The 26,127-nt window shown below is 43.1% G+C and overlaps 1 protein-coding gene across 1 annotated transcript in view; it reads right to left on the reverse strand.

Moving 5' to 3' along the window:
• The window catches only part of st8sia2 (ST8 alpha-N-acetyl-neuraminide alpha-2,8-sialyltransferase 2), a 65,644-nt gene that overhangs the window by 29,388 nt on the left and 10,129 nt on the right, over positions 1 to 26,127 (reverse strand). The window contains exon 3 of the mRNA XM_073032574.1: positions 6,177 to 6,311. Coding sequence (XP_072888675.1) covers positions 6,177 to 6,311 — 135 coding nt within the window. The remainder of the gene's footprint in view (positions 1 to 6,176; positions 6,312 to 26,127) is intronic.

Here is a 26,127-nt window from a genome sequence, read left to right on the forward strand (position 1 = left end):
TACAACCCAGCACGGATGGAAAGCATGCAAGGGGCTGCCTGGATTCGAAACCTGGACTACTTGCCTCAAAGTCTGGTGCAGATGTCACTACATTACCGGCCAGCTGCCTCTTCCCGGTGATATGGCCAAATTCTTGAACTCTTAATTTTATCTCTTCCATTATTTTCACTTTAACTTTTTTTTTACAACGAGAAGTTGGGGAAGTACAACGAGATCTAGGTGTTCTTGTACATCAGTCAATGAAAGCAAGCATGCAGGTACAGCAGGCAGTGAAGAAAGCTAATGGCATGCTGGCTTTTATAACAAGAGGAATTGAGTATAGGAGTAAAGAGGTCCTTCTGCAGCTGTACAAGGCCCTGGTGAGACCCCACCTGGAGAATTGTGTGCAGTTTTGGTCTCCAAATTTGAGGAAGGACATTCTTGCTATTGAGGGAGTGCAGCGTAGGTTCACAAAGTTAAGTCCCGGAATGGTGGGACTGTCATATGTTGAAAGATTGGAGCGACTGGGCTTGTATACACTGGAATTCAGAAGGATGAGAGGGGATCTGATTGAAACATATAAAATTATTAAGGGATTGGACATACTGGAGGCAGGAAGCATGTTCCCTCTGATGGGTGAGTCCAGAACTAGAGGCCACAGTTTAAGAATAAGGGGTAGGCCATTTAGAACTGAGATGCGGAAAAACTTTTTCACCCAGAGAGTGGTGGATATGTGGAATGCTCTGCCCCAGAAGGGCAGTGGAGGCCAAGTCTCTGGATGCATTCAAGAGAGAGTTAGATAGAGCTCTTATAGATAGCGGGGTCAAGGGATATGGGGAGAGGGCAGGAACAGGGTACTGATTGTGTATGATCAGCCATGATCACAGTGAATGGCGGTGCTGGCTAGAAGGGCCGAATGGCCTACTCCTGCACCTACTGTCTATTGTCTATTACACTATCTTAGTTTTCACTTTACATCATTCTACTGTTTTACACTTTGTCATTATATTTACTATTGCCAAGTACACTGTTCCCTATGTGAGCTTTATGTAAGCAAGGGATTTAATTGATCCCTAGAGGGCAATAAACAGTCTATGGTTCAGACCAAGACTGGAAGGGAAAGAGGAAGAAGCCAGAGTAAGAGGCTGAGAGGACAGGAAGGAGTACAAGATGGAGGACGGTAGGTGAGACCAGGTGAATGAGAAGGTGGGTGGGTGGGTGAAGGGCATAAAGTGAGAAGTTGGGAGGGGCTAGGTGGAAGAGGTAAAGAGCTGAAGATGAATGAATCTGATAGCAGAGAAGAGTGGACCATGGAGAAAAGGGAAGGAGAAGGGAATCAGAGGGAGGTGATAGGCAGGTGAGGAAAAGAGAAGTAGTAAGAGGGGAGCCAGAATGGGGAATCTGCTCCTGAAACTAACCTGCTTCTCTCCTTGACAAGGGATGCTGGACATCTTGAGCAGCATGCTCAAAATACTGGTGGAACTTAGCAAGACAAGCAGTCCATGGGGGTGGGGGGGGGGAAGGGGGAGGATGTTTTGATATACATGTGACAAACAAAGCTAATCTTCACGGCAAATTAGGTGATTATATGAAGCTGGGGTAGGTGTGATTGATGGGAATGTGAGGAATACAGGTTACAAGGAAAATTATTGGGGACAAGAGATTACTTTGTGATATGATGGATTGGAAGGAAATATAGAAGAATAGGGAATGGCAGAACAGACACAAATGACCAATTGGCCTATTTCTGCTCCTGTTTTCTACATTTGTTTGATAGTTGGACCACGTGGAGGTGGGTAATGTTATAATAAACCCAAGAGATTCTGCAGATGCTGGGAATCCAGAGCAACACACACAAAATGTTGGAGGAACTCAGTCGGTCAAGCAGCATCTGTGAGGGGAATAAACTGTCGATGCTTTGGACCAAGACCCTTCATTGAGACTGGAATGGAGAGGCCTCCAAGAGGACAACAACCTTGTTGTGGTTTGGAGACTTGCATGCCTCAGTGACCCAGAGGGCTAAGTTGGCTGCAGTCAGAGCTTTATGCTTTGGATCCTGGTAGGGTTACCCATGCCAAACAGGTCAAAGGGTAAAGGCCAGACTAAGAGTGGTCTACCCAGTCCTCCTGGTTTGGGGGTTCAGCTTAGGGCCAACAGTCCTGACTGGTCAAACACAACTGTTGCAGCAACGAAGAATCCTTCTACATCTGAGTGTGAAGGTATTCCTGAGTCTTCACCCAGGACTTGCATGACTGACAGTAGTGAAAACTACGAGGAAGGTACTAACATGATGAAGGAAGCCCTGAATATCACCAGAGATAGAGGACCTTCCTTTCTGCCCCAAACACCAAATGCGTAACGGGCATTCAGTAAGTCAGAATGGGAGAGGGAAGAAGCCAGAATCGCAATGTTAATTTACAACTTCAGCCCACCTGCGGCTCTCCATATCTGAACATGTTATACTAGCTATCGCAGTAAACTTCATTAGCACCTTTTATTCAGATTACTTAAATAAATTGAAGGTAAAGTGGTGCCAGTACAAATTTTCGACAAAAAACAAATCTTTCCATGGCTTAGCAAATTTTATAAAACAACTTACCTCTATCCTCTCCTTTCATCCTTCAGTTCAGGAGACTAAATTGATTTTAATTTTCAACCTTTTTAAGCAGTCTCCTATGTATCATTCCATTTTAATTAGTGAATCCATTTTCTCAAAACATATTTCTAATGCCTTGCACATCTGCATACACGTCTCTGCAGAACTGACATAGTCACCTTTTCAGTGTCATTCTTCTTATTGCTGCTTTCTCTTAATCCTCCCTTTTTACATAAATTACAACTCTCCTCAATCTGCTGTGCAATCTAGTCCCAGTGGTCCTTGCCACTCTAAATACCTCACTTTCACAACTCCTGTCAGGTATATCCTTTGGGAGGTGTGCAATAACACTGCACAAGCACAAAATAATCTGCAGGTGCTGAAAATCTAGAGCAACCACTGTTCCCTCTAAGCTGCGTGGCAGCACGGTGACTGAAATGCGCCCGCGCACATAGCCTTTGTCGCCATGCAGCTGGAATTCTGTTTGATATATCAGGCAGTGTAATGAAAGCAACACGGACAAAATGCTGGAGGAATTCAGTGGACGGGTAGCATCAATGAAGGGAATAAGTTGAGCTGAGACCATTCCATCGGGACTGGAAAGGAGGGGGGAAGAAGTCAGAGGAAGAAGGTGCGGGGCAGGGAAGGAGTACAGACTGGCAGGTGAAGTGGGGGGGGGGGGGAAGGATGAAGTAAGAAGCTGGAAGGTGATAGGTGGGAAAAGTAAGAGGCTGAAGAAGCCTACAAAACCTGCAAGAATACTGCACAGCCTTTACCGATAACTTATGATAAACCGGACGTGCTTATTATAATTCTCTATTTATTTTGCTGATTAAATAAGTGTTTTGGCTGCTCCATTCTATTGAAAATGCACCTCAGGCATAATTAATGGAAAACTCAAATGAATTAGCTGTCTGCACTGGAGTCACTGCATTCCACCTCACGTAGGGCCACAAGTGGATAATCTAAAACTGAGCTGCAAATGAAGTGCAAGAAATAGAATACAAAACACAAAAAAGTACTCCCCTGCCACAGCCACAAACAACGAGAACCATTATGTTGATAGTGGCCTGCCTTTATTTATGGAATGTACCAGAATAAATTTAATCTCAAGAGACAACAAAGATTTTTAAACCAAACCCTTTGACTGCCTTATTCGGTATTGTTGGAGGAAAAGATATTATCTTGGAGACACCTGATTTGCACATTCTGGCTTTTATTTCCCTTATAGCTCGGAGCGCATTGTTGCTTAGGTGGAAGGATGTTGCTCCGCCTACTCATGATCAATGGCTGAGCAATGTTATGTCATGCTTAAATTTAGAGAAGATTTGTTGCGCAAATTCTGAATCAAGACAAGACTTTCTAACATTGTGGGGACCTTTTTTGAATTACTTTCAAAATCTTTGATTTGTTATCAAGTACAGATGTTGGCTAATCATATGTTTTACTATATAAGGATTTTTTTCCCCTTTTTCTTTCTTTACCAAACAGCTTTTCTCCATAGTGGGTTTAGATTTTTTTTGTATAATAATAAAATTATTACTTTTCAATATTACAATTCAATTTAATTTACATGAATATGGGGTAATGAAACTATAAGTGTGATTCACATACAGTGTAATTGACATATGATACACATCCTCCTGTACTCTGTGTTCTTTTTTGTAAGTAATCAATAAAAATATTGAAAAAGAAAGAGACAACAAAGGAAATGACCAAAGGGTATAGAAAGAAAACTGAATATGAGGAGCTCCATACTGAGCAGATATCCCCTGGGTTCTCTCCATTATTTAAATCATACTGTTTTCTCACCTTCATAGTTCTGATGAAGGATCATTAATCTGAAATATTTACCCAGTTTCCCTTTCCACAGAGGCTATTATATTTTATTATATTTCCTCTCAAATCTCCAGCATCTGAAGTTTGCTGCTTTACGCTGTATATACATTCTCGACAGGGAAAGACCTTCAGAATATCTGGGGATATCTAGGTCCATGGACACCTTGGCTAATGGTAGGGGTCTTTCCATGGCATAAAAAAGCTGGGGAACCCCTGATTTTTGGGGAGTGGGCAGGACAAAGGAGTTGAGAGCAAGGGTTGTATCAATATTGATTGACTTGATGAAAAGTATGGCCTATGCTGCTTCCATTGTTTATATTTTGTAGTAGAGGTGAGGACATTGGAATACAAAATTGGAAAGTAACAATTATGTCCTTTCCGGGTTGCAAACACCTGATTTTGTGACCTGTGCATATGAATGAATACTTAGCTGACTGGCAGGATGGATGGGGACGGACTTGCCAGGTGCAGATACCTTCTCAACGGTGGGAACGGGGCACTTCTGGAGGTTTCCGTTTCCCAGCTCCTGACCCCTGCCCTCAAATGCACCAGTCTGCATCAAGCTGAGTGGACCCGGGGTGCAGACAAGACTCACTCACTGTGTCAGGGTTGCTGGCTGTTGGCCGCCCTTGATGTTCTGTGCGCTCTCCCATCACTGCTGCTCCTGTAACCCTACCCCCACCCTCCATACAAACTTAATGTTCATTTCAAACTTAAATGGCATGACAGACACAAAAGTCCCGATGAAGGATCTCAGCTTGAAACATCGTCTGTTTAAGTCCTGTTGACTGTTTACTCTTTTCCATAGATGCTGCCTCTCCTGCTGAATTCCTCCAGCATTTTGTGTGTGTTGCTTAAAATGAGGTTTGTTTGGATTACGAACAGGTCTCAGGAATGTAACCTTGTCATAACCTGGGGACTGCTTGTATAATAGCACAGAAGGAGACCATTCGACCCATCAGATCTATGCCCTCCCAGGGACTAATTCTAATAGTCCCATTTCCCCTGTGCTACCTGAAACTTGTTCTCTCTCACACATGATGGTCACCTTCCCTTTCGATTCTTGGCTGTTACTGACCTACACAAAAGAGTCATTTATGGTGGGTCATCTGACTTATCCATCCATGACTTTGAAACTGGAGTAGCCGAAGGAACCCCATGTGACAGAACTACAGAGTTACAGTCCCTTGGATGGGGAGGCACCACCCATTCGAACCCTTGAATTAGCATAGTGAGGTATGGGATGAGGAACAGGCTACTGGGGGAGCCCAGTGGATCAGGCTGCATCTGTGGAGGGAAAGGGACAGTTGTCGTTTCGAGTCAGGACCGAAAGGGTCGAGGGAAGGGTTGAGACAAGACAACGTAGAACTTAGAACAGTATGGTGCAGGAACAGGCCCATGATGGCAATGCCAGACTAGAACGAATCCTTTCTGCTTGTACATGATCCTGCCCATTCCCTGCATAAGGAAAGCTGACAGGCAAGGAGGAGAGGAGAGGTGATTGGTAGATGGAGTCAGCTGGGGGAGGGAAGGGCAGAGACAGCAACAGTGCAAATATCTCCCTCTACTCTTTCAATGCAGATGAAGAGCCTCAACCCTAATCATCACCTGTCCACTTCCCTCCACACACCTCCGCTGCCTGACCCTCTGAGTTCCTCCAGTAGCCCACCCTGTGCTCCGTATTCCAGCAACTGTGGCCGTCAGTCCCTTCAGAACCGGGAAAGCTTGGAAGAATCACCTGTCGCAGGAGGCAGCTCCTTACCGTATCCTTGCTGTTAGCGTGGCATTAAGTTTCCAGTCGGGTACATCAGGGTGCCTTGCTCGTGGTCCCGTGATCTCCTTATTCCCAGCCTTCTGCTGGGGCGTGCTGGATGAAACATCTGTGATCACATCCCCCCTATGGAATCAAAATGATGAATATTAGTGCTGCCCGTTGCAACGGAACCTTTATCATCATGGTAAAATCTAATATTACACTATAAAACTATCAAGATGTTTTTAAAGACACATTAATTTAGGATTAACTCAACCTACAGGATGTAAAATAAACACTTCAATGGTTACAACACACACAAAATGTTGGCGGAACACAGCAGGCCAGGCAGCATCTATAGGGAGAAGCGCTGTCGACGTTTTGGGCCGAGACTCTTCGTCAGCGCTTCTCCCTATAGATGCTGCCTGGCCTGCTGCGTTCCACCAGCATTTTGTGTGTGTTGTTTGAATTTCCAGCATCTGCAGATTTCCTCGTGTTTGCACTTCAATGGTTAAATTTTCCATTGAAAATCAGAGAATGTACTGACTGTACAACCTGAAAGTCTTGCTCTTCACAGACATCCACAAAACAGAAGAAAAACCCCAAAGAATGAATGACAGAAAAATGTGGAACCCCAAAGCACCCCACTCATCCTCCCATGCACAAAAAGCAGCGAATCATTACCACTCTCCCACTTATTCCAGCAGAAAGTGTCAGCTCCCCCCACCCACCAATCCCCAAACAGACCATGATCTAGAGTCCATCCAAAACCGGCCCTCTCTCTCTCTCTCTCTAAATGAAGGAGCGAGGGGCGTCACTTCTGCCACAGCGAAAGGGGAGGTCAGCGGCTCGCTGTTTCAATGTTCCAGTCTGCAGCATCTCTTTAGAGCTCCCCCGACTCGAGAATCAGCAGCAAACTCTCCCGCACCATTGAAGGAGCTCGAGTGCAGAGGCCTCGGACAGCCGCACCCACGACGCTCCATTTGTCGACACCGGCGAGGAAATGGGTCATCCGCAGAGCCAGAGAGCCACACCCTGAAGGTGCACTTCACGCCATCTTGAAAATTTTCTCCCCAATCAGTTAACCTGATCAACTGTCCTAGTTAGCCCCCTCCCACCCCATCTATAAACTCAGTCACTGCATTGCACTGTAAACACTTTAAGCCATCTTTTAAAATTGTATATGGTATTTATGTATTTCTGTACATTTTATTCCATATTTTCACTTTTAACTTTGTCCTTATGTAATTCTTCATTCTGTATAATAGTTTGCTGCATGTCACGCCAACACACCACAGCAAATTCCTAAAACATGTCAATGTATATGGTGAATAAAGTTGATGCTTGACCTTTGATAGAACATAGAGGAGTACAACATAGTTCTTCAGCCCACGATGTTGTGCCAACCTTTTAACCTACTCCAAACTGAATCTAATCCTCCTCTCCAACATAGCCTTCCATTTTTCTTTCATTCATGTTCCTATCTAAGAGTTTCCTACATGTCCCTAATCTATATACATCTGCTACCAACCCCTGGAAGGAATTTCCATGAACCTATCCACCCTCTGTGAAAAACCCTAGCTCTATCTCTCCCTATACTTTCCTCCAATCATCTTAAAATTATGCCCTCTTGTATTAGCCATTTCTTCCCTGGGAGAAAAGATGTGTCCAATCCATCAGTGTCGCTTATCTTACAAACGTCAGCTCTTATCCTCCTTCGCTTCAAAGAGAAAAACCCTAGCTCATAGTGATTGTATTTTATACAAACCTTCAGGACTTGCCAGCAAATAAGAGATACTAAAGACAGATTAAACAGTCATTATAGTTGTTTCTGGGAGTTCACTACACAGAAACTGCCCCCTTGCATGTTGCATATTCAAAGTTGAAAGTCCATTTATTACCCAGGCATGTATTACAATCGTGGATACACCAGAATTTAGGGCATATGTACAAAATTAAGGGAGGGAAGATTAAGGGAGACATTAGGAGTAAGTTTTTTACACAGAGGGTTGTGAGTGCCTGGAATTACTTGCCAGGGATGGTGGTGGAGGCTAAAACATTAGAGGTATTTAAGAGCCTCTTGGACAGGCAAATGGATAAAAGAAAAATAGAGGGTTATGGGATAGTGTGGGTTTAGTACTTTTTTTCAAGGATTATATGGGTTGGCACAACATGGAGGGCTGAAGGGCCTTACTGTGCTGTAATGTTCTATGATTCTATGGTTAATTGTTGCTTATACAGAGGAACATAAGTTATAAATTTAAAGTGCAGATAGTGGAAGCAAGAATTGCTCCTAGAATTGGCTCCATCCTTCAATGAGACCATTGATGTGATTCTGCACACTTCCTCAATGATCTTTCATTCTCTAGCAAAGCTTCAAATTGCTGGAGGGACTTAGAGGTTCTGGCAGCATTGTGGAGACCGAGGGACGGTTGACATTTTGGGTCGAGGTGCATCTGTCATTCTCAGCCTGTGACGTAAAGATCTGGGGGAGGCAACCTCTGCTAGTGTCAGAAAGCAACAGATCAACAGCCCTCTCTGATATCTTCTCCTCACGTCAGATCTAAATATGTGAGTGACTAGAAGTGCAACTATTTTCTCCAGAAATCAGATCACGGAATGTCGTGACTTCTTCCAGCTGTTTATTTTTCCCTGGAGTAGATCCAGCCATGTCCAGATTGCAATGCACCAATTGAGAAACTTACACAGAACACAAGAAAAGAGTAGCTGAATCTCCTTGTTTATGACAGTAAACCACAAGAAAACAGCATCCACCATCAAGGACCATCTAGGCCATGCTCTCTTCTCAATGCTGCCATTGGGATGGAATTACGGGAGCCTGAGGTCCCACACCACCAGGTTCAGGATCAGTTTTTACCCTCCAATCATTAGGTTCCAGTGTGGATAACTTCACTCACCTCAACACTGAACAGATTCCACAAACTATGGACTCACTTTCGAGGACTTGACAACTCATGTTCTCACTATTATTTATTTCTTTCTCTATCCATCTACCTCTTTATTTATTCATTTATTTTTGCGCTTGTCTTCTTTTGCACATTAATTGTCAGTCTTTGTTTGTGCGTAGTTTTGATTCTATTGTATTTCTTTGTATTTACTCTGAATGCCTGCAAGAAATTGAATCTCAGGGTAGCATATGAAAACGGGTTGAGTGAACTCGGCCTTTTCTCCTTGGAGTGACGGAGGATGAGAGGTGACCTGATAGAGGTGTATAAGATGATGAGAGGCATTGATCGTGTGGATAGTCAGAGGCTTTTTCCCAGGGCTAAAATGGTTGCCACAAGAGGACACAGGTTTAAGATGCTGGGGAGCAGGTACAGAGGAGATGTCAGGGGTAAATTTTTTACTCAGAGAGTGGTGAGTGTGTGGAATGGGCTGCCGGCAACGGTGGTGGAGGTGGATACAATAGGGTCTTTTAAGAGACTTTTGGATAGGTACATGGAGCTTAGAAAAATAGAGGGCTATTGGTAAGCTAGTAATTTCTAAGGTAGGGACATGTTCAGCAAAACTTTGTGAGCCGAAGGGCCTGTATTGTGTTGTCGGTTTTCTATGTTTCTATGTTCTACATATGTACTTTGATAATCTACTTTGAAACAGCTGTTGGCAACACACTGTTGTATCATTCTAGTACACACTGTTGTATCATTCTAGTACACACTGTTGTGTGCTTTATTGCTTTCGGTTTATTATTGTCATATCTATCGAGATACAGTAACAATAATAATTTGAGCTTTTATGTTTTGTGTGAAATTCACACAGATTATTCATTCACTGTTTTATTTATTGAGATACAGCTTGGAATAGGCCCTTCTGGTCCGTCAAGCCACGCGACACAGCAAGCCCCAATTTAATCCTAGCCTAGTCCTGGGACAATTTACAATGACCAACTAACCTACCAAATGGTACACCTTTGAACTGTGGGAGGTCACGAGGAGAACCTACAACCCCCTTACAGGCAGCAGTGGGAATTGAACCCAGGTCACTGGTACTGTAAAGCATTCTGCTAACCACTGCGCCACCGAGCCACCGAGCCACTTGAATTATTCTATAAATAGTTATGTTGAAAAAGAAAACAGAAAGCAGAATTAGTGTTGTAGTGACAAAGAAAGTGAGGAGCAGGCGGACAAATAAGGAGCCGGGGCCACGACGAGGTCAATTGAGAGATCACAGGAGGTCATCCTCGTAACTGGGCGTCAACTTTGTTTGTCACGTAGACACTGAAACAGTGAAATGCGTTGTTTGCATCAATGACCAACACAGTCCGAGGATGTGCTGGGGGCAGACCCCAAGTGCAGCCAATGTAGCATGCCGGCAGCTTCCTAACCCTAACCTATATGTTGTTGGAATGTGGGAGGGAAACAGAGAGCCTGATGGAAATGTACAGACTCCTTATTGATAGGCACGGCGTTTGAACCCTGATCACTGGCGCTGAAAGCGCTATGCTAACTGCTACCTTATGCTACGGTGCAGCCCTTATGCCACCATGCCAACCTTGCACTGGTGACCAAGGGAACTATAGACTGAAGAGGCCCCAGCTCAGCACAACATTGTGGGCCAAAGGGCCTGTACTGTACTTTAATGGAGTGGCATTTTAGTATAGTGGTTAGCACAACGCTTTACAGCACAGGTGACCCCGGTTCAATTCCCGCTGCTGCTGATAAGGAGTTTCTATGATGTCCCCATGGCTCCAGTTTCCTCCCACAGTTCAAAGACAGTAGGTTAATTGGTCATTGTAAATTGTCCTGTGATTAAGCTAGGATAGGGGGATTGCCGGGCAGTGTGACTTGAGGGGCCAGTAGGGCCTCTTCCACACTGTGTTTCATTAAAACAAAATACATTCTATGTTCACTATCCCTGCCCTTAGAATTAAAACGAAAATAAATTACAATTTTTCAATCATACTCAGGATCGTTAGTGACTCTCAAACAGCTGGAATAGAGGAGTTACACATTCAGCAAATGCAAATAATGCTTTACAAACCGTTGATCTGTGAATATTCCATTGGGAGCCAGACTGATTGATGGGTGCAAATGGTCTAATTTGTGGATGAGAGATCAGTGTCAATCCGCGCTCCTTGCAGCGTGCCAGTGAGCTGCTGGTGTGTATGATGTTGGTTAACATTCTGTGCAGACCCGTCAGCAGGGCTGTGTGCTTGCGATACCCGAAGCTTGTCAGGGTGCCCTGCTGCCAGCAGTGATTACATATTCATTGAGAAGCCTGAAGCCGCTCAAGCTTCCCGAGTCAGATTGGTTCCCTGCCAATAGCGCAAAGAGTAGGAATCTCTGACTTGGAAAGGAAACGCAACGCATTTCTCTTTAAAAGAAAGATTCGCTTTATTTGTCTCATCTATATCAAAACATTCAGTGAAGTGCATCATTTGTGTCAAATCAAATCAGCGAGGGTTGTGTTGGAGGCAGTCTGTAAGTGTTGCTATACTCCTGGTTCCAAGCTAGCTCGCCCACAACTTACTCACCTGAATGTCTTTGCAATGTGGGAGGAAACCAGGGCACCTGGAGGAAATCCACATGGTCACGGGGCAGCACGCTGGCATAATGCATTACAGTGCCACGCGAGCACGATTTCAATGTTTAAGAGAAGTTTGGATCGGTACATTTTATAGTAGGGGCATGGAGGGCTATGGTCCTGGTGCAGGTCAGTGGGAGTTAAATGGTTTTGGCACAGGCTAGATGGGCCAAAGGGCCTGTTTCTGAGCTGTACTGCTCTATGACTCTTATGACCCACGTTTGATTCCTGCCATTAACTGTGACTGTGACAGCATGGGTTTCTTCTGGGTGCTCTGATTTCCTCCTATATAATTGGTCACTTGGGTGCATTTGGGCAGCACAGGCTTTTTGGGTCACAATGGCCTGTTACAATGCTGTATATTATATCTAAATAAAAAAAACTAAAAAAAAATACAAGCTCCTTAGAGACAACAGTGGGAATTGGACCCTGCCAGTGATTGCTTTAAAGCAATGCGCTTACTACTGCGCTACCATGCCACTGGCCAAAACATTCAGTCATGTTGTGAGTGATTTTACTATTAACATGATTGGATAGTAACTTTGCCACCCAAACTGGATGGAGCTTCCAAGCCCATACTGTCCTTATGGCAACTTCGAACTGTACCTGTGACGAATTTGTGCATAGAGGCTGTGGAGCTCACAGCAGTGACATCAGTTGTTGATCCACGCACGTTTGACGTTGCTGCTACGACACCATGTAAGGAATAGGAGAAAATTAGACCATTTGGGCCATCGAGTATCTCTGCTATTCAATCATGGGGGATTTATTTTCTCTCTCAAACCCCCGCTCTCCTGCCTTCTCCCCATAACCTTTGACACTCTATCAATCTCCTCTATAAATATACCCAATGATTTGACTACAGCCATCTGTGGCAGTGAATCCCACATATGTACCATCCTCTGGCGAAAGAAATTCTTCCTCTTCTCTGTACTAAAGGGACATCCTGTTGTTCCGAGGCTGTGCCCTCTGCTCCTAGTGTCTCTCACTATAGGAAACATTCTCTCTATGTTTACTCTATCTGGGCCTTTCAATATTCAGTAGGTTACAATCAGATCCCCCTCACCCTTCTAAATTCCAGCGGGTATAGTCCCGAAGCCATTAAACAATCCTCATATGTTAACCCTTTCATTTTTAGAATATTATCACCTCTTATTGTGTTTTGAGATACCTTCTGTTGTTTTTAAAAGCTTCCTAACTCTCCAGCTTCCCACTAGTTTTTGCAACATTGTATGCCCTCTTTTTTTTGCTTTTATGCTGTCTTTTACTTTTCTTGTCAGTCATGGTTGCTCATCTTCCCTTTCGAATACTTCTTCTTTGGGACAAACCGATCCTGTGTCCTCCGAATTATTCTCAGACACTCCAATCAGTGTTGCTCTGCCATCATCCTTGCTAGTGTTCCCTTCAAAACAATGTTGGCCAGCTCCTACTTAATGCCTCTGAGGTTGCCTCCTAACTGTGCTTGTTTGGCTCTCCTATAAACTGTAGCGTGGGCTTTGGAAATCTGCAGCAAACAGAACATTCCTGGGCTTGTTTAGTGCATCTTTCCAAGCACCAAAGAACATTGAAGTTGTAGAATTCCTCTTGGGGATTGGGAGTGTCACTCACCCTTTCTGCCTCCTGCATGCACATAGAGCCAAAGAGTCTGATTCCAGGTCGCTCAACATATCCCTTGGACTGACCCTACTCCTCAACTCCTGGAATCTGCGATCAGATCTTATGTGTCAAGAAATGTAGAGGAGGCTTGGTCCAAATGCAGAGCAGCTGAGATGATTTAGCAGTGAGCTATCATTTTAATAACAAACTGCAAAATTACAAGCCACAAGGACAATACAATAGGACAATACAACAAGGAAACTGAAGGCTAGGAGCAAATGATTGGTTGAGGCTGGCTGGTTTGAATGAGTGAACAAGGACAGGGGTTTAAATAGGCTGCAGGTGACGAGTTGGGAACGAATGGTAGGGACTCCAGTTAGCCGGGTGGAAAATGGGCGGTGCCTGCCTGTGCAGGCCTGAAACTGCAGTTAACTCCCCTGCTTTGATGAGCTGTGGTTCAAAGAATATTCGTGCCAACTTTCAGCAACACCTGTCATAGGCTGAGAAATTACAGGGACCATGAGCTGGAGCAGATTTTCAAGGCGTTGCAGCTGGTAATCAATAGACTCTCTGCAGGAATGTCAAACCAAGTGAGAGGGGAACAATTGCTGTGGCCTCTAATCGAAGAGGAGAGGCCAGAAATAGACTGCTACTTAAAATAAGCTCGAGGCTGGTTGTGTGCACTCCGCACCATCAAGTGAATTGACTTCGCAGCTGGTGATAATTCCTGCTGTCGAAACTTGTCCTTTCTCAGAGCAACATTCAAACTGACACCTCAGTCAGGCTGGCTGCTGGTGACAATTCATGCCGGTAATTCTTTTTCTTTCTAAATAAACAGTACAGTACAGTGCAGGCCCTTGAGCCCATGTTGGTGTGCTGACCTTTTAACCTGCTCCAACATCTAACTAACCCTTCCCTCCTCCATTTTTCTTTCATGCTCGTGCCTATCTAACAGTCTCTTAAATGTCTCTAATGTTTCTGCCTATGCCACCATCCCTTTAAGTGCATTCCACACACCCAACCACTCTCTCTGTGAAAAACTACTTCTGACCACCCCCCCCCCCCCCAGACTTTCCTCCGATCTCTTTAGAATTACGGCCTCTGCTCTGGGAAGAAGGAGCTGGCTCTATCAAGTCACCTCCCATCCTCCTTCACTCAGTCCTAGCTCATTCAGCTTCTCCTCATAAGACACTCTTTACTGGCAATCAAACTTTTGAGAAGATGAATAACACATTTGGTATCCCTCTCCCATTTAAAATTAAGAAGGTTGCAAATTTTGATCGTAGCCTTTGTTTCGAGGGGGCAGAGGAGAAACAGTATACAGGCATTAGAATGAAAAAGCTCCTCCTCGTGTACCCCTTAATTATTTCACCTTTCTCCTTCAACCCATGACCTCTAGTTCAGTCTCACCCAACCTCAGTGGAAAAAGCCTGCTTGCATTTGCCCTATCTATACCCTCATAGCTTTGTACACTTCTATCAAATCTCCCTCACTCTCCTACGTTCCAGGGAATAAAGTCCTATCAAACCTTTTCCGATAACTCAGATCCTCAAGTCCCAGTAAATCCTTGTGCATGTTTTCTGCACTCCTTCAATCTTATTGATAGATCTCCTGTAGACAGGTGACCCCTGCACACAACGCTCCAAATGAGGCCTCACCAACATCTTATACAACTTCAACATAACATACAAACTCCTGTACTCACTGCCATGACTTATGAAGGCCAGTGCCGCAAAAGCTGTTTACCACTCTGATTACCCGTGACACCACTTTCATTCCGTATTCCCAGATCCCTGTGCTCTTCCACACTCCTCCGTGCCCTGCCATTCACTGTGTAAGACCTATCCTGGTTAGACCTACCGAAGTGCAACTCCTCACATTCCCAGAACTGTAATCCTCAGTGACCTTCCACTCTCCAGGTAAGCACTCAGCCGCACATCAAAGTTCTGAAGTTCAAAGTACATTTATTATAAAAGTATGTGTGCATGATACAACCTTGAGATTCATCTCCTTACGGGCAGCCACAAAACAAAAAAAACCCAAAAGAACCTATTAAAAGAAAAATCCAACGAGCACCCAATGTGCAGAGAGACAGAGAAATCTCCATCTGCCCAGTGTCTCACCATGATCCTCCCCCATCTCTCTACATTTATTGGCCACGAGTGCACTCGCACTAAACTCTTCAGTTTCCTTCACTTATAGCTAGGTTAACAACCCTGTTGTAAAAGTTCACTCAAAGTTTCTTTTAACTCCTTATTCCTCACTGGTATCTGAAGAATTAAACCCAATACCAGTGTTTGATAAGTGTAAGCGGCCCAACAGATGGAAAGTTTTAAAGTCAACTGGGTAGATAGATTCGTGTTCAGATCAGAATCCGTGTTCAGATAGGATCAGAATCAGCTGTATTTTCATTGACTTTTATGTCCTAAAATTTTTTATGTTGTGATAGCAGCAGAGGGCAAAGACATAGAAAATAATATAAATTACAGATAAATAGTGTGAAAGAAAAGGATTAATAAAGTAGCATTCATGGGTTCATGGACTATTCAGAAATCTGATTGCAGAGGGGTGGAAGTTGTTTTTGAAACATAAGCCTTAAATTCCACACCACCGAGGTTTAGTGACAGTTATTACCATACAGCCATCAGGCTCCTGAACCAGCATGGATAACTTCATTCACCACAACTCTAAACTGATGCCATAACTTACAGACTCACTTTCAAGGACTCTACAATTCATATTCTCAGTATTATTTTGTTTTATTCGTGTAATTTGTCTTCTTTTGCACATCGGTTGTTTGTCAGTCTTTGTTTATGCATAGTTTTTCATAAATTCTATTGTATTTCTTTATTTTCCTGCAACAAAATGAATCTCAAAGTAGTACATGGAGACATATATTGTATGTAGTTTGATAATAAAACTGTCATTGACTTTGGCATGTACTGTATACTCAGTGGCCACTTTACTTCGTACTTTCTAAACAAATAAAGCCACCACTGAGTGTATCTTTTTGTTTTTCTACTGCTGTAGCCCGTCCACTTCGAGGTTTATCATGTTGTGCATTCAGAGATGCTTTTCTGCACACCACTGTTGTAACACATCATTATTTACGTTATTGTTGCTTTCCTGTCAGCTTGAACCTGCCTGGCCATTCTCCTCTGACCTTTCTCGTTAACAAGGCGTCTTCTCCCACAGAACTGCCGTTCACTGGATGTTTTTTGTTTATCACACCATTCTCTGTAAACTCTAGAGACTTTACAACCCATCTAGCTTCACCTAACCCTTCTAGCTAGCCTCCTTCCCTTCCCCCACTGCCTTTTTATTCCGGCATCCTCCCCCTTCCTTTTCAGTCCTGAAGAAGGATCTCAGCCTGATGCATTGACTGTTTACTTCCATAGATGCTGCCTGACCTGCTGAGTTCCTCCAACATTTGGTGTGTGTAACTCTAGGGACTGTTTTGGGTGAAAATTCTAGGAGATTAGCGGTTTCTGAGATACTCAAACCACCCTGTTTGGCACCAACTATCAAGGTCACTTTTTCTTCCCCATTTTGATCTTTTGTTCTGAACAACAACTAAACCACTTGACCATGATTGCATGCTTTCTTGCATTGAGTCGCTGGCACATGATTAGATATTTGCATTAATGAGCAGGTGCATAGAATCTAATAAAGTGACCACCAAATGTGAGTTATGTATAATTTACGTTAAGTTTATGTTATCTTATTATCCTCATAATAACATCAGCGCTGGACTCCGGAACGGAGGTTCCCAGGTTCGAATGCAGACGGGCCATTCCTGAGTACGCTTTCCATCTGCAACTCAACCTCGCAAAATAAAGAAAAATATTGCGAAATGTCTGCGTGAGGAGTGGCGAGCCACACAGTCTTTCGTTCCGCGCTTTGTAAGGCGTGAAAATGCCCAACGCTGGCCTCTCAGGCCTGAGTCAACGTCATCATCATCATTATTATCCTCCCCTTGTAATGAACAAAATTCAAAACAGCAGCCTCCTATGATGACCATATAGACATTGAGGAGTATGCGGAGGCAGTAATCAGCTACATAGCTAAATGCACGGAGGATGTCGCTGTGATGAAAACCTTCACTGCACGTGGTTATAAAAATGACAACAGAGGTGCGTTCGCTACTGAAGGCCCGTGACACAGCCCACAGATCGGGGGACAGGAATACGCTTCGCTCAGCCAGGTCTGCGCTTTCACTAGGAATCAGGAAAGCAAAAAATGCCTACACAGGCAAAATACATGGACACTTCTGTGACACAGGTGACACCAGACGGATGTGGCAGGGAATTAAAGCTCTGACAGACTACAAGATCAGGCAGAAAACTGATGACAGCGACGCCTCTCTTCCTAACAGGCTTAACAAATTCTTTGCACGCTTCGAAGCATCAAACACTACAGCAAGGGGGAGAGCCAATCCCTTCTTACCATCTGACCAACCGGCTCCAATCATTGATTCAGAGTACACACGGGGGGGACGTCACGTGATGACGTAGGATCGAGATGTGGAAATCCAGCTCTCCCGTAAAAGAACAGTAAAATAATGTTTGTGAAGAAAAGTTAGTAAGTACTTTTTAAAAATTACTTATAAACTACTCAGGATTGTCTTAAGATATGTCTCCTAAACAGAAGCAGAAGAAAACTACTACTTTGAAGACAATACAAGTTGGAAAAGAATCAAGGCCGGCCGCCATGAAAGAGCCTCTGGCTCAAGTGCATTTTACCTCTGGCGATACAGAACAGGAAACTGCGGCAACATCAACCGTTTCCAAAAAAAAAGAGCAACAGGAATTGCGCATGCGTGAAGGAAGGGGCATGCACAAACATGAGCAACCCAAACTACAAATCCCAGCTATGATCGGAACTGAAAGTGAAAGTCAATATGAGGTGGAATCAGATTCTCTGGATAAATCAGACGAAGATGAAGAGACAAACAAAGAAGGGTTGGAGGTGATATTAGAGACATAAAAAAATCTTTGGTGCAAATAATGTACAAATTAAAAGTATTAAAAGTAATAAAAAAGATATTAAAAATATGAAGATTATGTATGATAAAATGATGAAAAGACAGGACAAAATGGACAAGAAAATTAAAAACTTGGAAGAAACAATGGGAGACACCATTGATAGAGTGAATAAAATGGAAGATAATATTTCTGCCTGGACATCAGAAAGAAAATGATTGTTGGAAAAAGTGGATGTACTTGAAAATTTTAGCAGATGAAATAATATTAAGATTGTTGGACTTAAAGAAGGTATAGAGGGAGAGGATCCAATAAATTTTTTTCAAAAATGGATTCCAGAAATTTTGGAACTGGAAGAAGGAACTGTTAATTGAAATTGAAAGGGCTCACAGAGCCTTAAGATCAAGACCTCAAGTTGATCAAAACCCATGATCAATCTTGATAAAGTGCTTAAGATATCAAGATAAAGAAAAGATCCTGAAGGTGGCTGCCCAACGTGCCAGAAAGAGAAACGGGCCATTGATGATAGAAGGGAAAACAGTTCTTTTCTATCCTGATATAAGTTATGACCTTTTGAAGAGAAAAAAGGAATTTAACCCAGCAAAAAAAGTTTTATGGGAAAAGGGTTATAAATTTATATTGCGCCACCCGGCAACCCTGATAATTTTTTTGGATGACGGAAAAAGAAGATCTTTTACTGATTATCGGGATACGGAAGAATTTGCACAAGAACTCCCAAATATTCGCTAACCACAGCCAAAGATTTAAACATGAAATGGATTAAAGATGAAGACAGGGACAGTGAATGGAGTTGATGGATGTTTAAGGACAGAAGAATATTTAAATATATTCTTAATTATATGATACAGGGGGAGAAAGGTAAAAATTTGAGAAATATTAATCGAGAGTAGTGATATTATTTTTTCTTCTCATATATATACTTTTTTATGTTACGGGGGAGCTGGGGGAACTTCAGATCGATTGCTATGGGATTCACATCAGTAAAATTGGCGATTGCCATGACCCGTACAACGGAGGGGGTAATGTTGTGTTTTTTTTTATTCACAACATTAGTAGGGGGGTATTTTGTTATTTTTTCTTTATAATCTATTTTTCTTTCATCTTTCTTTCTTTGCCTGGACAATCGGGGGGGGGGGGGGGGGGGAGACACATAGCAACATGGAGAATTTTAAAAAGATTCCCCAAGGTACTATGAAAGTTGAAAAGTTAGGTATTACTATAGACTGGAGTAACCCTGTTAAAAATAATGACTAATTTACTGAATTTTTAAAGTTTTAATGTTAATGGGCTTAATGGACCGGTGAAAAGAAAAAGAATTTTAACATACATTAAGAAAATGAAAATAGATATAGCTTTCAGCTGCATTCCATTTGAAAAAAATACTTATAATTTAAGAGATAAATATGAAATATTTCTGAAAATTTGGCACCCTTATTTACAAAGGATAGGATTAAATATATAGGTGCTCCAAAGATAAAATTATTGGTTATTTGGGGAAAGAAGTAAATATATATACTAAAGCTATTATGAACTCCATGGAGCTTGTGGGGCTCTTCTGATATCCAAGCATTCTTTCTTTCTTTCTTTCTTTCTTTTTTCTCTTTTTTTTTCTCTTTCTACAGGGATATGTTGGGGGGAGGGGTTAAGGGGAGGGGGGAAGGGTTGATAATTTTTTTCCTTCTGTAACCATTTGAAAATTCAATAAAAAAAATTTTTTTTAAAAAGAGCAAACACAGAGGACCCTTGCCAGGGTTAACCCACGAAAAGCGGGAGGTCCCGACAACATCCCTGGACGTGTGCTCAAGGAATGTGCTGATGTATTAGCAGATGTCCTGACAGACATTTTCAACATCTCCCTTAGTCAAGCCATTGTCCGCAGATGCTTCAAAACCTCCACAATCATCCCTGTAGCAAAGAAATCAGTTGTAGCCTGTCTGAATGATTACCGTCCCATTGCCCTGACCCCCATAGTGATGAAATGTTTTGAACGGCTTGTCAAGCCTCATATCACAGCCAGCCTCCCCTCATCGCTGGATCCTCTACAGTTTGCTTATCATCCAAATCGCTCTACAGAGGACGCAATATCCACCACACTGCACACAGTTCTCTCTCACTTGGACAACAAAGACACTTATGCCAGAATCCTGTACATTGATTTCAGTTCAGCGTTCAATACCATCATCCCGCAGAGACTAGTGGAGAAACTGTCGCTGCTTGGCCTTAACACTGCCATGTGTCGCTGGATTCTGGATTCTTGACAGAGAGACCACAGTCAGTCCGTGTTGGCAGGAACATCTCTGTCTCCATCACACTGAGCACTGGATCCCCACAAGGCTGTGTGCTTAGCCCATTGCTGTTTACACTGCTAATGCATGACTGTGCAGCCAGATTCAAGGAGAACCTGATCATTAAATTTGCTGATGATATCACAGTGGTGGGGCTCAGCAGCAAAAATGATGAAACAATGTACAGGGAGGAGGTCAAACACCTAGAGAGCTGGTGCAGTGACAACACCTTAATGCTTAACGTCGACTTCAGACGGTCTCAGCCTGAGCACGCCCCTCAGTATCAGCGGCTCCACAGTGGAGAGAGTGGAAAACATCAAGTTCCTTGGGGGTGCAGATCTCAGACAATCTCACCTGGTCCAGGAACACCACTGGGATTGTGAAACGAGCCCAGTAGAGATTGCACTTTCTGAGAAAGCTTAAACAAGCATCACTCCCCACTAACATCTTAACTACATTCTACAGAGGCGTGGTTGAGAGTGTGCTGACCTTTTGCATTACAACCTGGTACTCCAGCTGCAGTGCTGCTGACAAAAAAAGCCTTGCAGAGGGTGGTTAGGGGAGCAGAGAAGCTTATTGGGGTCTCCCTACCTTCTGTCCAAGACCTCTTTCAGAGTCGATGTCTCCAGAAGACACGGTACATCATTAAAGACCCCTCACACCCTCTCCATGAACTGTTTGTTCTTCTGCCATCAGGTAAACGTTACAGGAGCATCAAAACTAAAACCACAAGGCTACTAAACAGCTTCCTCCCACAGGCAGTCAGACTGCTAAATAGCTGCTCTACCTGATTCTGCTTTGGACACTTTTAACTTGCACTGGACACTTATAACTTGCTTTTAACTGACATGTGGCTGTTATGCTTTACTATTTATGGTTATGTTGATTATTTAGTGTTGCGTTTGTTGTGTTATGATTGCACTGCTCCTGGGAAACGCTGTCTCATTCTGCCCTGCAGAGCTGGTGTACGGTTAGAATGACAATAAAGTTTTTGAACCTTGAATCATGAAAACTGTGCTACTGCAGAAAGCTGATTTTCATGGCATTTATACCATTCATTCTGATGCCTATGACAACAATGAACATGAACCTGAACCACAAAGTACTTCGGCATGATATCTAAAGCTTTAGCAAACTTCTATAGCTATGTAGTGGAGAGTATATTGTCTGGCTGCGTCACTACCTGGTATGGAAACACCAATGCCCTTGAATGGAAAATCTTACAAAAGGTAGTGGATATGGCCGTCATGGGTAAAGCCCTTCCCATCATTGAACACCTCTACATGAAAGCAGCACCCACCATCAGGGAACCCCAGCACCCAGGACATGCTCTCTTCTCACTGCTTACCTCAGGATGGTGGGCTCACATTCAAGGACTCTTCATTTCATGTTCTCAATATCTTTGCTTATTTATTTATTAATTATTCTTTTCGTATTTGCACATTCTGTTGTCTTCCTCAGTCTGGTTGAACCCCCAAGTTGATGTGGTCTTTCATTGATTCTGTTATTCCATAGATTAATTGAGTAAGCCCAGAAGAAAATGAATCTCGGGGTTGTACATGATGATATATATGTACTTTGATAATAAATTGTACTTTGAACTTTGTATTTTTGTAGCCAATGAAATTCAGTGGCATAATATAGGAAACAGAGCAACCAGATCATGCACAGCGATCACTCACAGCAGCAGATGAAGCTTTATCTTTCTATCCAATTAAGAGAGAAGGTGCCACCTTATTTTAACACATCTGGCGAAAGACAGAACTTCTGACCATGCAGCAAACCCCTTATTACTGTAATGTCCCTCAGCCAATCCCAAAGCCTCATTGCCTTTGTCTCTGAAATGGGAGAAGTTTTTAATCCAATTGCAGCCTCTTTCTGCGCCCCCCCCCCCCCAGAAACGATCCTTAAATAGGGTTGCCAAATCATTTGCTCTTGAGTTTCAGGATATTGGTCAAGTTGTTATTTTCTGTTATTAGAGACCGAGTGAGATACAAAGTTTTCACTTCGGTTCACTGAGTCCACACCAGCCGTTGAAAGGCCTAGATACAGTGGATGCTGAGAGGATGTTTTCTATAGTAGGGGAGACTGCGGCCAGAGGGCACAAAATCAAAATAGAAGGACGTTCCTTTAGAACAGAGATGAGGACAAATTTCCTTAGCCAGAGGTGGTGAATCGATGGCTGAGGAGGCTAGGTCATTGTGTGTATTTATGGTGGTAAGTTGATAGGTTCTTGATTAGTCATGGTGTGAAAGGTTACGGTGAGAACAAAAGAAAACGGGTTGAGAGGGGAATGGATCAGCCATGATGAAATGGAGGGTCAGACTCAATGGGCTGAATGGCATAATTCTGCTTCCATGTCTTATGGTCTTATGGTTACCAGGTTGTAAGGTGGTTCAATTAAAACCGAGGTACTTAAGAATTTCACATCATTGGTATACTTAAAGTGGATGTTGATAGGTTCTTGATTAGTGTCAGAGGTCACAGGGAGAAGGCAGGAATGGGGTTGAGATGGAGAATAAGCCACCCATGATTGAATGATCAAATGGTAGAGCAGACTTGTTAGGACAAATGGCCTAATTCTCCTCTTATTTCTTATGGTCTTAGTAGCTTATTTTGATATTAGTTCTATCCTGACCCATTTTAAACTTCCCACATTCACATAAACTCTCTGCTCCCATTTTCCACCTCTCACCTACATGGAAAATCACAGTGGTCAGTTAGCCTACCAACCTACATACACAAAGTATTTCTGCTTGGAATGATGCAGGAAACAGAAGCACTTAGGAAGAAACCCTCATAGTCTTACAGAGAAGGTCCAAACTTCATAAAGACAATACCAGACATCAAGACTGAACCCATCTGCTGGAGATACAAACTAGTGGCTCTCCTAGCCTCGCCACTGCCTTTTCTTCATTCTTTCTCTCTCCTCCCTTTCCGATAACAAAGTGGTAGGGGAATTCCTTTCAAACTTCATTAAAATCTGAATTGGTCCTCTTGGGAATGCACATCTCACACATACCCACATGATTCCAGAACACATCCTCTACAGTCAACAAAGCTCACCTACACCTCTACTTTCTGAGGAGATGAAAGGGAGCTGGTCTACGCCCAGCAATACTCATGACTTCCTACGGATGCACAGTGGAGAGCATCCTAACACGCTGCATCACTGTGTGGTAAAGAAACTGCACTGTGCTGGATTGCAGCCCTCTATGACTGGTAGTTAAAAATGTCCAGTTGATCATTGGCACCAGGCTACCTGGTTCCAGTCCTATCAGGGAAGAGGCTATGCAGCATCCATGTCAGGATGACTGGACTCAAAAACAGTTACTTCCCACAAACCCTGGAACATCTGGGCAGCAATGATGTCAAATCAAGATGCTCTTTATCGACTACAGCTCGGCATCTAACATCATCATCCCCTCAAAACTAATCAGTAAACTCCAAGATCTGTGCTTCAATACCCCCTTGTGCATTGGGATCTTGGGTGTTACAGTCCCAACTGTCCCTTTGACTGTGTCACGGTTCCAACTGTTAATTCCCTTTGATGACGACACACCTGGTTTTCATCAAGACCTGTAGCATAAGAACCCCAGCTTTGCACCCACTGGTTGCCAGATCATTGGTTTTGCCAGTGTGGTAATTAACGCTTCCCAGCCGCTTAGGATTGTGTGTCCTAAGTTTTGTTTCAGTACCAAGATTTATCTGTGAAACTCAGTCTCTCCATGTCAAGATCAGTTTTTTAAGTTCTACTCCAGTTCCAAGGTTTAGCTGTGAAACCCAGTTTTTCTGTGTCAAGATTAATTCTGCCTGTCTCCTGCCCTCCCTCTTGTTTGCCGTTCAATGTTCACGGCCGTGTCTGCATCCTAACTAAATCTCCGTGCCTGTGTCCTGCGTTTGGGTTCGTCTCATTCGTTGCAACACTTGGATTTCCTCACTTGTAGACCCCAGTCAGTTTGGACTGACAAAAACATCTCCTTCACAATCCTCATCAGCACAGGAGCACTGCAGGATAGTTTACTTAGCCCCCTGCTCTACTCTACACCTATGACTGAGTGGCTAAGGATAGCTCCAATACCATATGCAAGTTTGCTGATGACACCACTGTTGTGGGCTGTATCAAAAGTGGGGATGAATCAGCATACAGGAGGGAGATTGAAAATTTGGCTGAATGGCGCCATAACAACAACCTCTCACTCAATGTCAATAAGACCAAGAAACTCACTGTAGTCTTCAGAAGAGGGAAACCAGAGGTCCATGAGCAAGTAATCATTGGAGGATCAGAGGTGGACAGGGTCAGTAACTTTAAATTCCTGAATGTCACTATCTCAGAGGGCTTGTCCTGGACCTATCATACAAATATAATTGCGAAGAAAGCACCACAGCACCTTTATTTCCTCAGAAGTCACCGGAAGTTCGTCATATCATCAAAAACCTTGGCAAACTTCTATAGATGTGTGGTGAAAAATGTGCTGACTGGTGGTATTGTGGCCTGGTTTAGGAACACTAATATCTTTGAGTTGAAAATCCCACAGAAGGTAGTGGATTTGGCCCAGTATGTCATGGATAAAACCATCCCAACCATTAAGAACATCTACATGAAATGTTGCCATAGGAAAAGCAGCATCGATCATTAGAGATCCTCAGCACCCAGGCCATGCTCTTTTCTCACTGTTGCCATCAGGTAGAAGGTACAGGTGGCTCAGGACTTGCACCACCAGGTTCAAGAACAATTACCACCCCTTAGTCGTCAGGCTCTTGAACAAAAGGGGATAACTACACTCCTTTAAGGACTCTTTTATTTTGTTATTTCATGTTGGCTATTTATATCTGCATTTGCAGTTTGTTGTCTATTGATCCTGTTTATATTTACTGTTCTATAGACTTGCTAAGTAATCCTGCAGAAGAAAGAATCTCAGGGTTGTATGTATGCTGATAATAAATTTGATTTTGATTTTGATTTTGACCGTCAGGCTGATCAACACTCCACCTACTAACCCACCTCATCACACCCCCTCACCACTAAATACACATTACCTAGCTTTACTTTATGTACACACAATTAATCCATGTATATAACTTATACTTACACATTATTTTGCAGGAGTGCTTTTATATTTATATACATTTTTTGTTTTTTATTGTGTTCTTTATGCTTATTATGTTTTTTTAATGCTGCGTCGAATCCAGAGTGACAAGAATTTTGTTTGCCTTTGCACTTGTGTACTGAAGAATGACAATAAACAATCTTGAATCATGAAAACCTTTCCCATCCATGTACTTGTTCAGACTTCATTCACAAGATGATATTGTACTTACCCCAACCACCTTCCTCTGGCAGTTTATTCCGCGTAAGTGTATGGGAGGTATGTGGACTGCTTTAGTCCAAATGAGGGTCAATGGGACCAGGTTTGGCAAGGACTAGAACCAGGCCAAAGGGCCTGTTTCTGTACTGTAGTGCTCTATGATTCCAAAGCACCACGCTTTGTGTAAACATATTTGCCTCTAAGCATGAAAAGTATTTGGAAT

This window comes from Hemitrygon akajei, chromosome 30, assembly GCF_048418815.1.
Source record: "Hemitrygon akajei chromosome 30, sHemAka1.3, whole genome shotgun sequence".
Taxonomy (NCBI): domain Eukaryota; kingdom Metazoa; phylum Chordata; class Chondrichthyes; order Myliobatiformes; family Dasyatidae; genus Hemitrygon; species Hemitrygon akajei.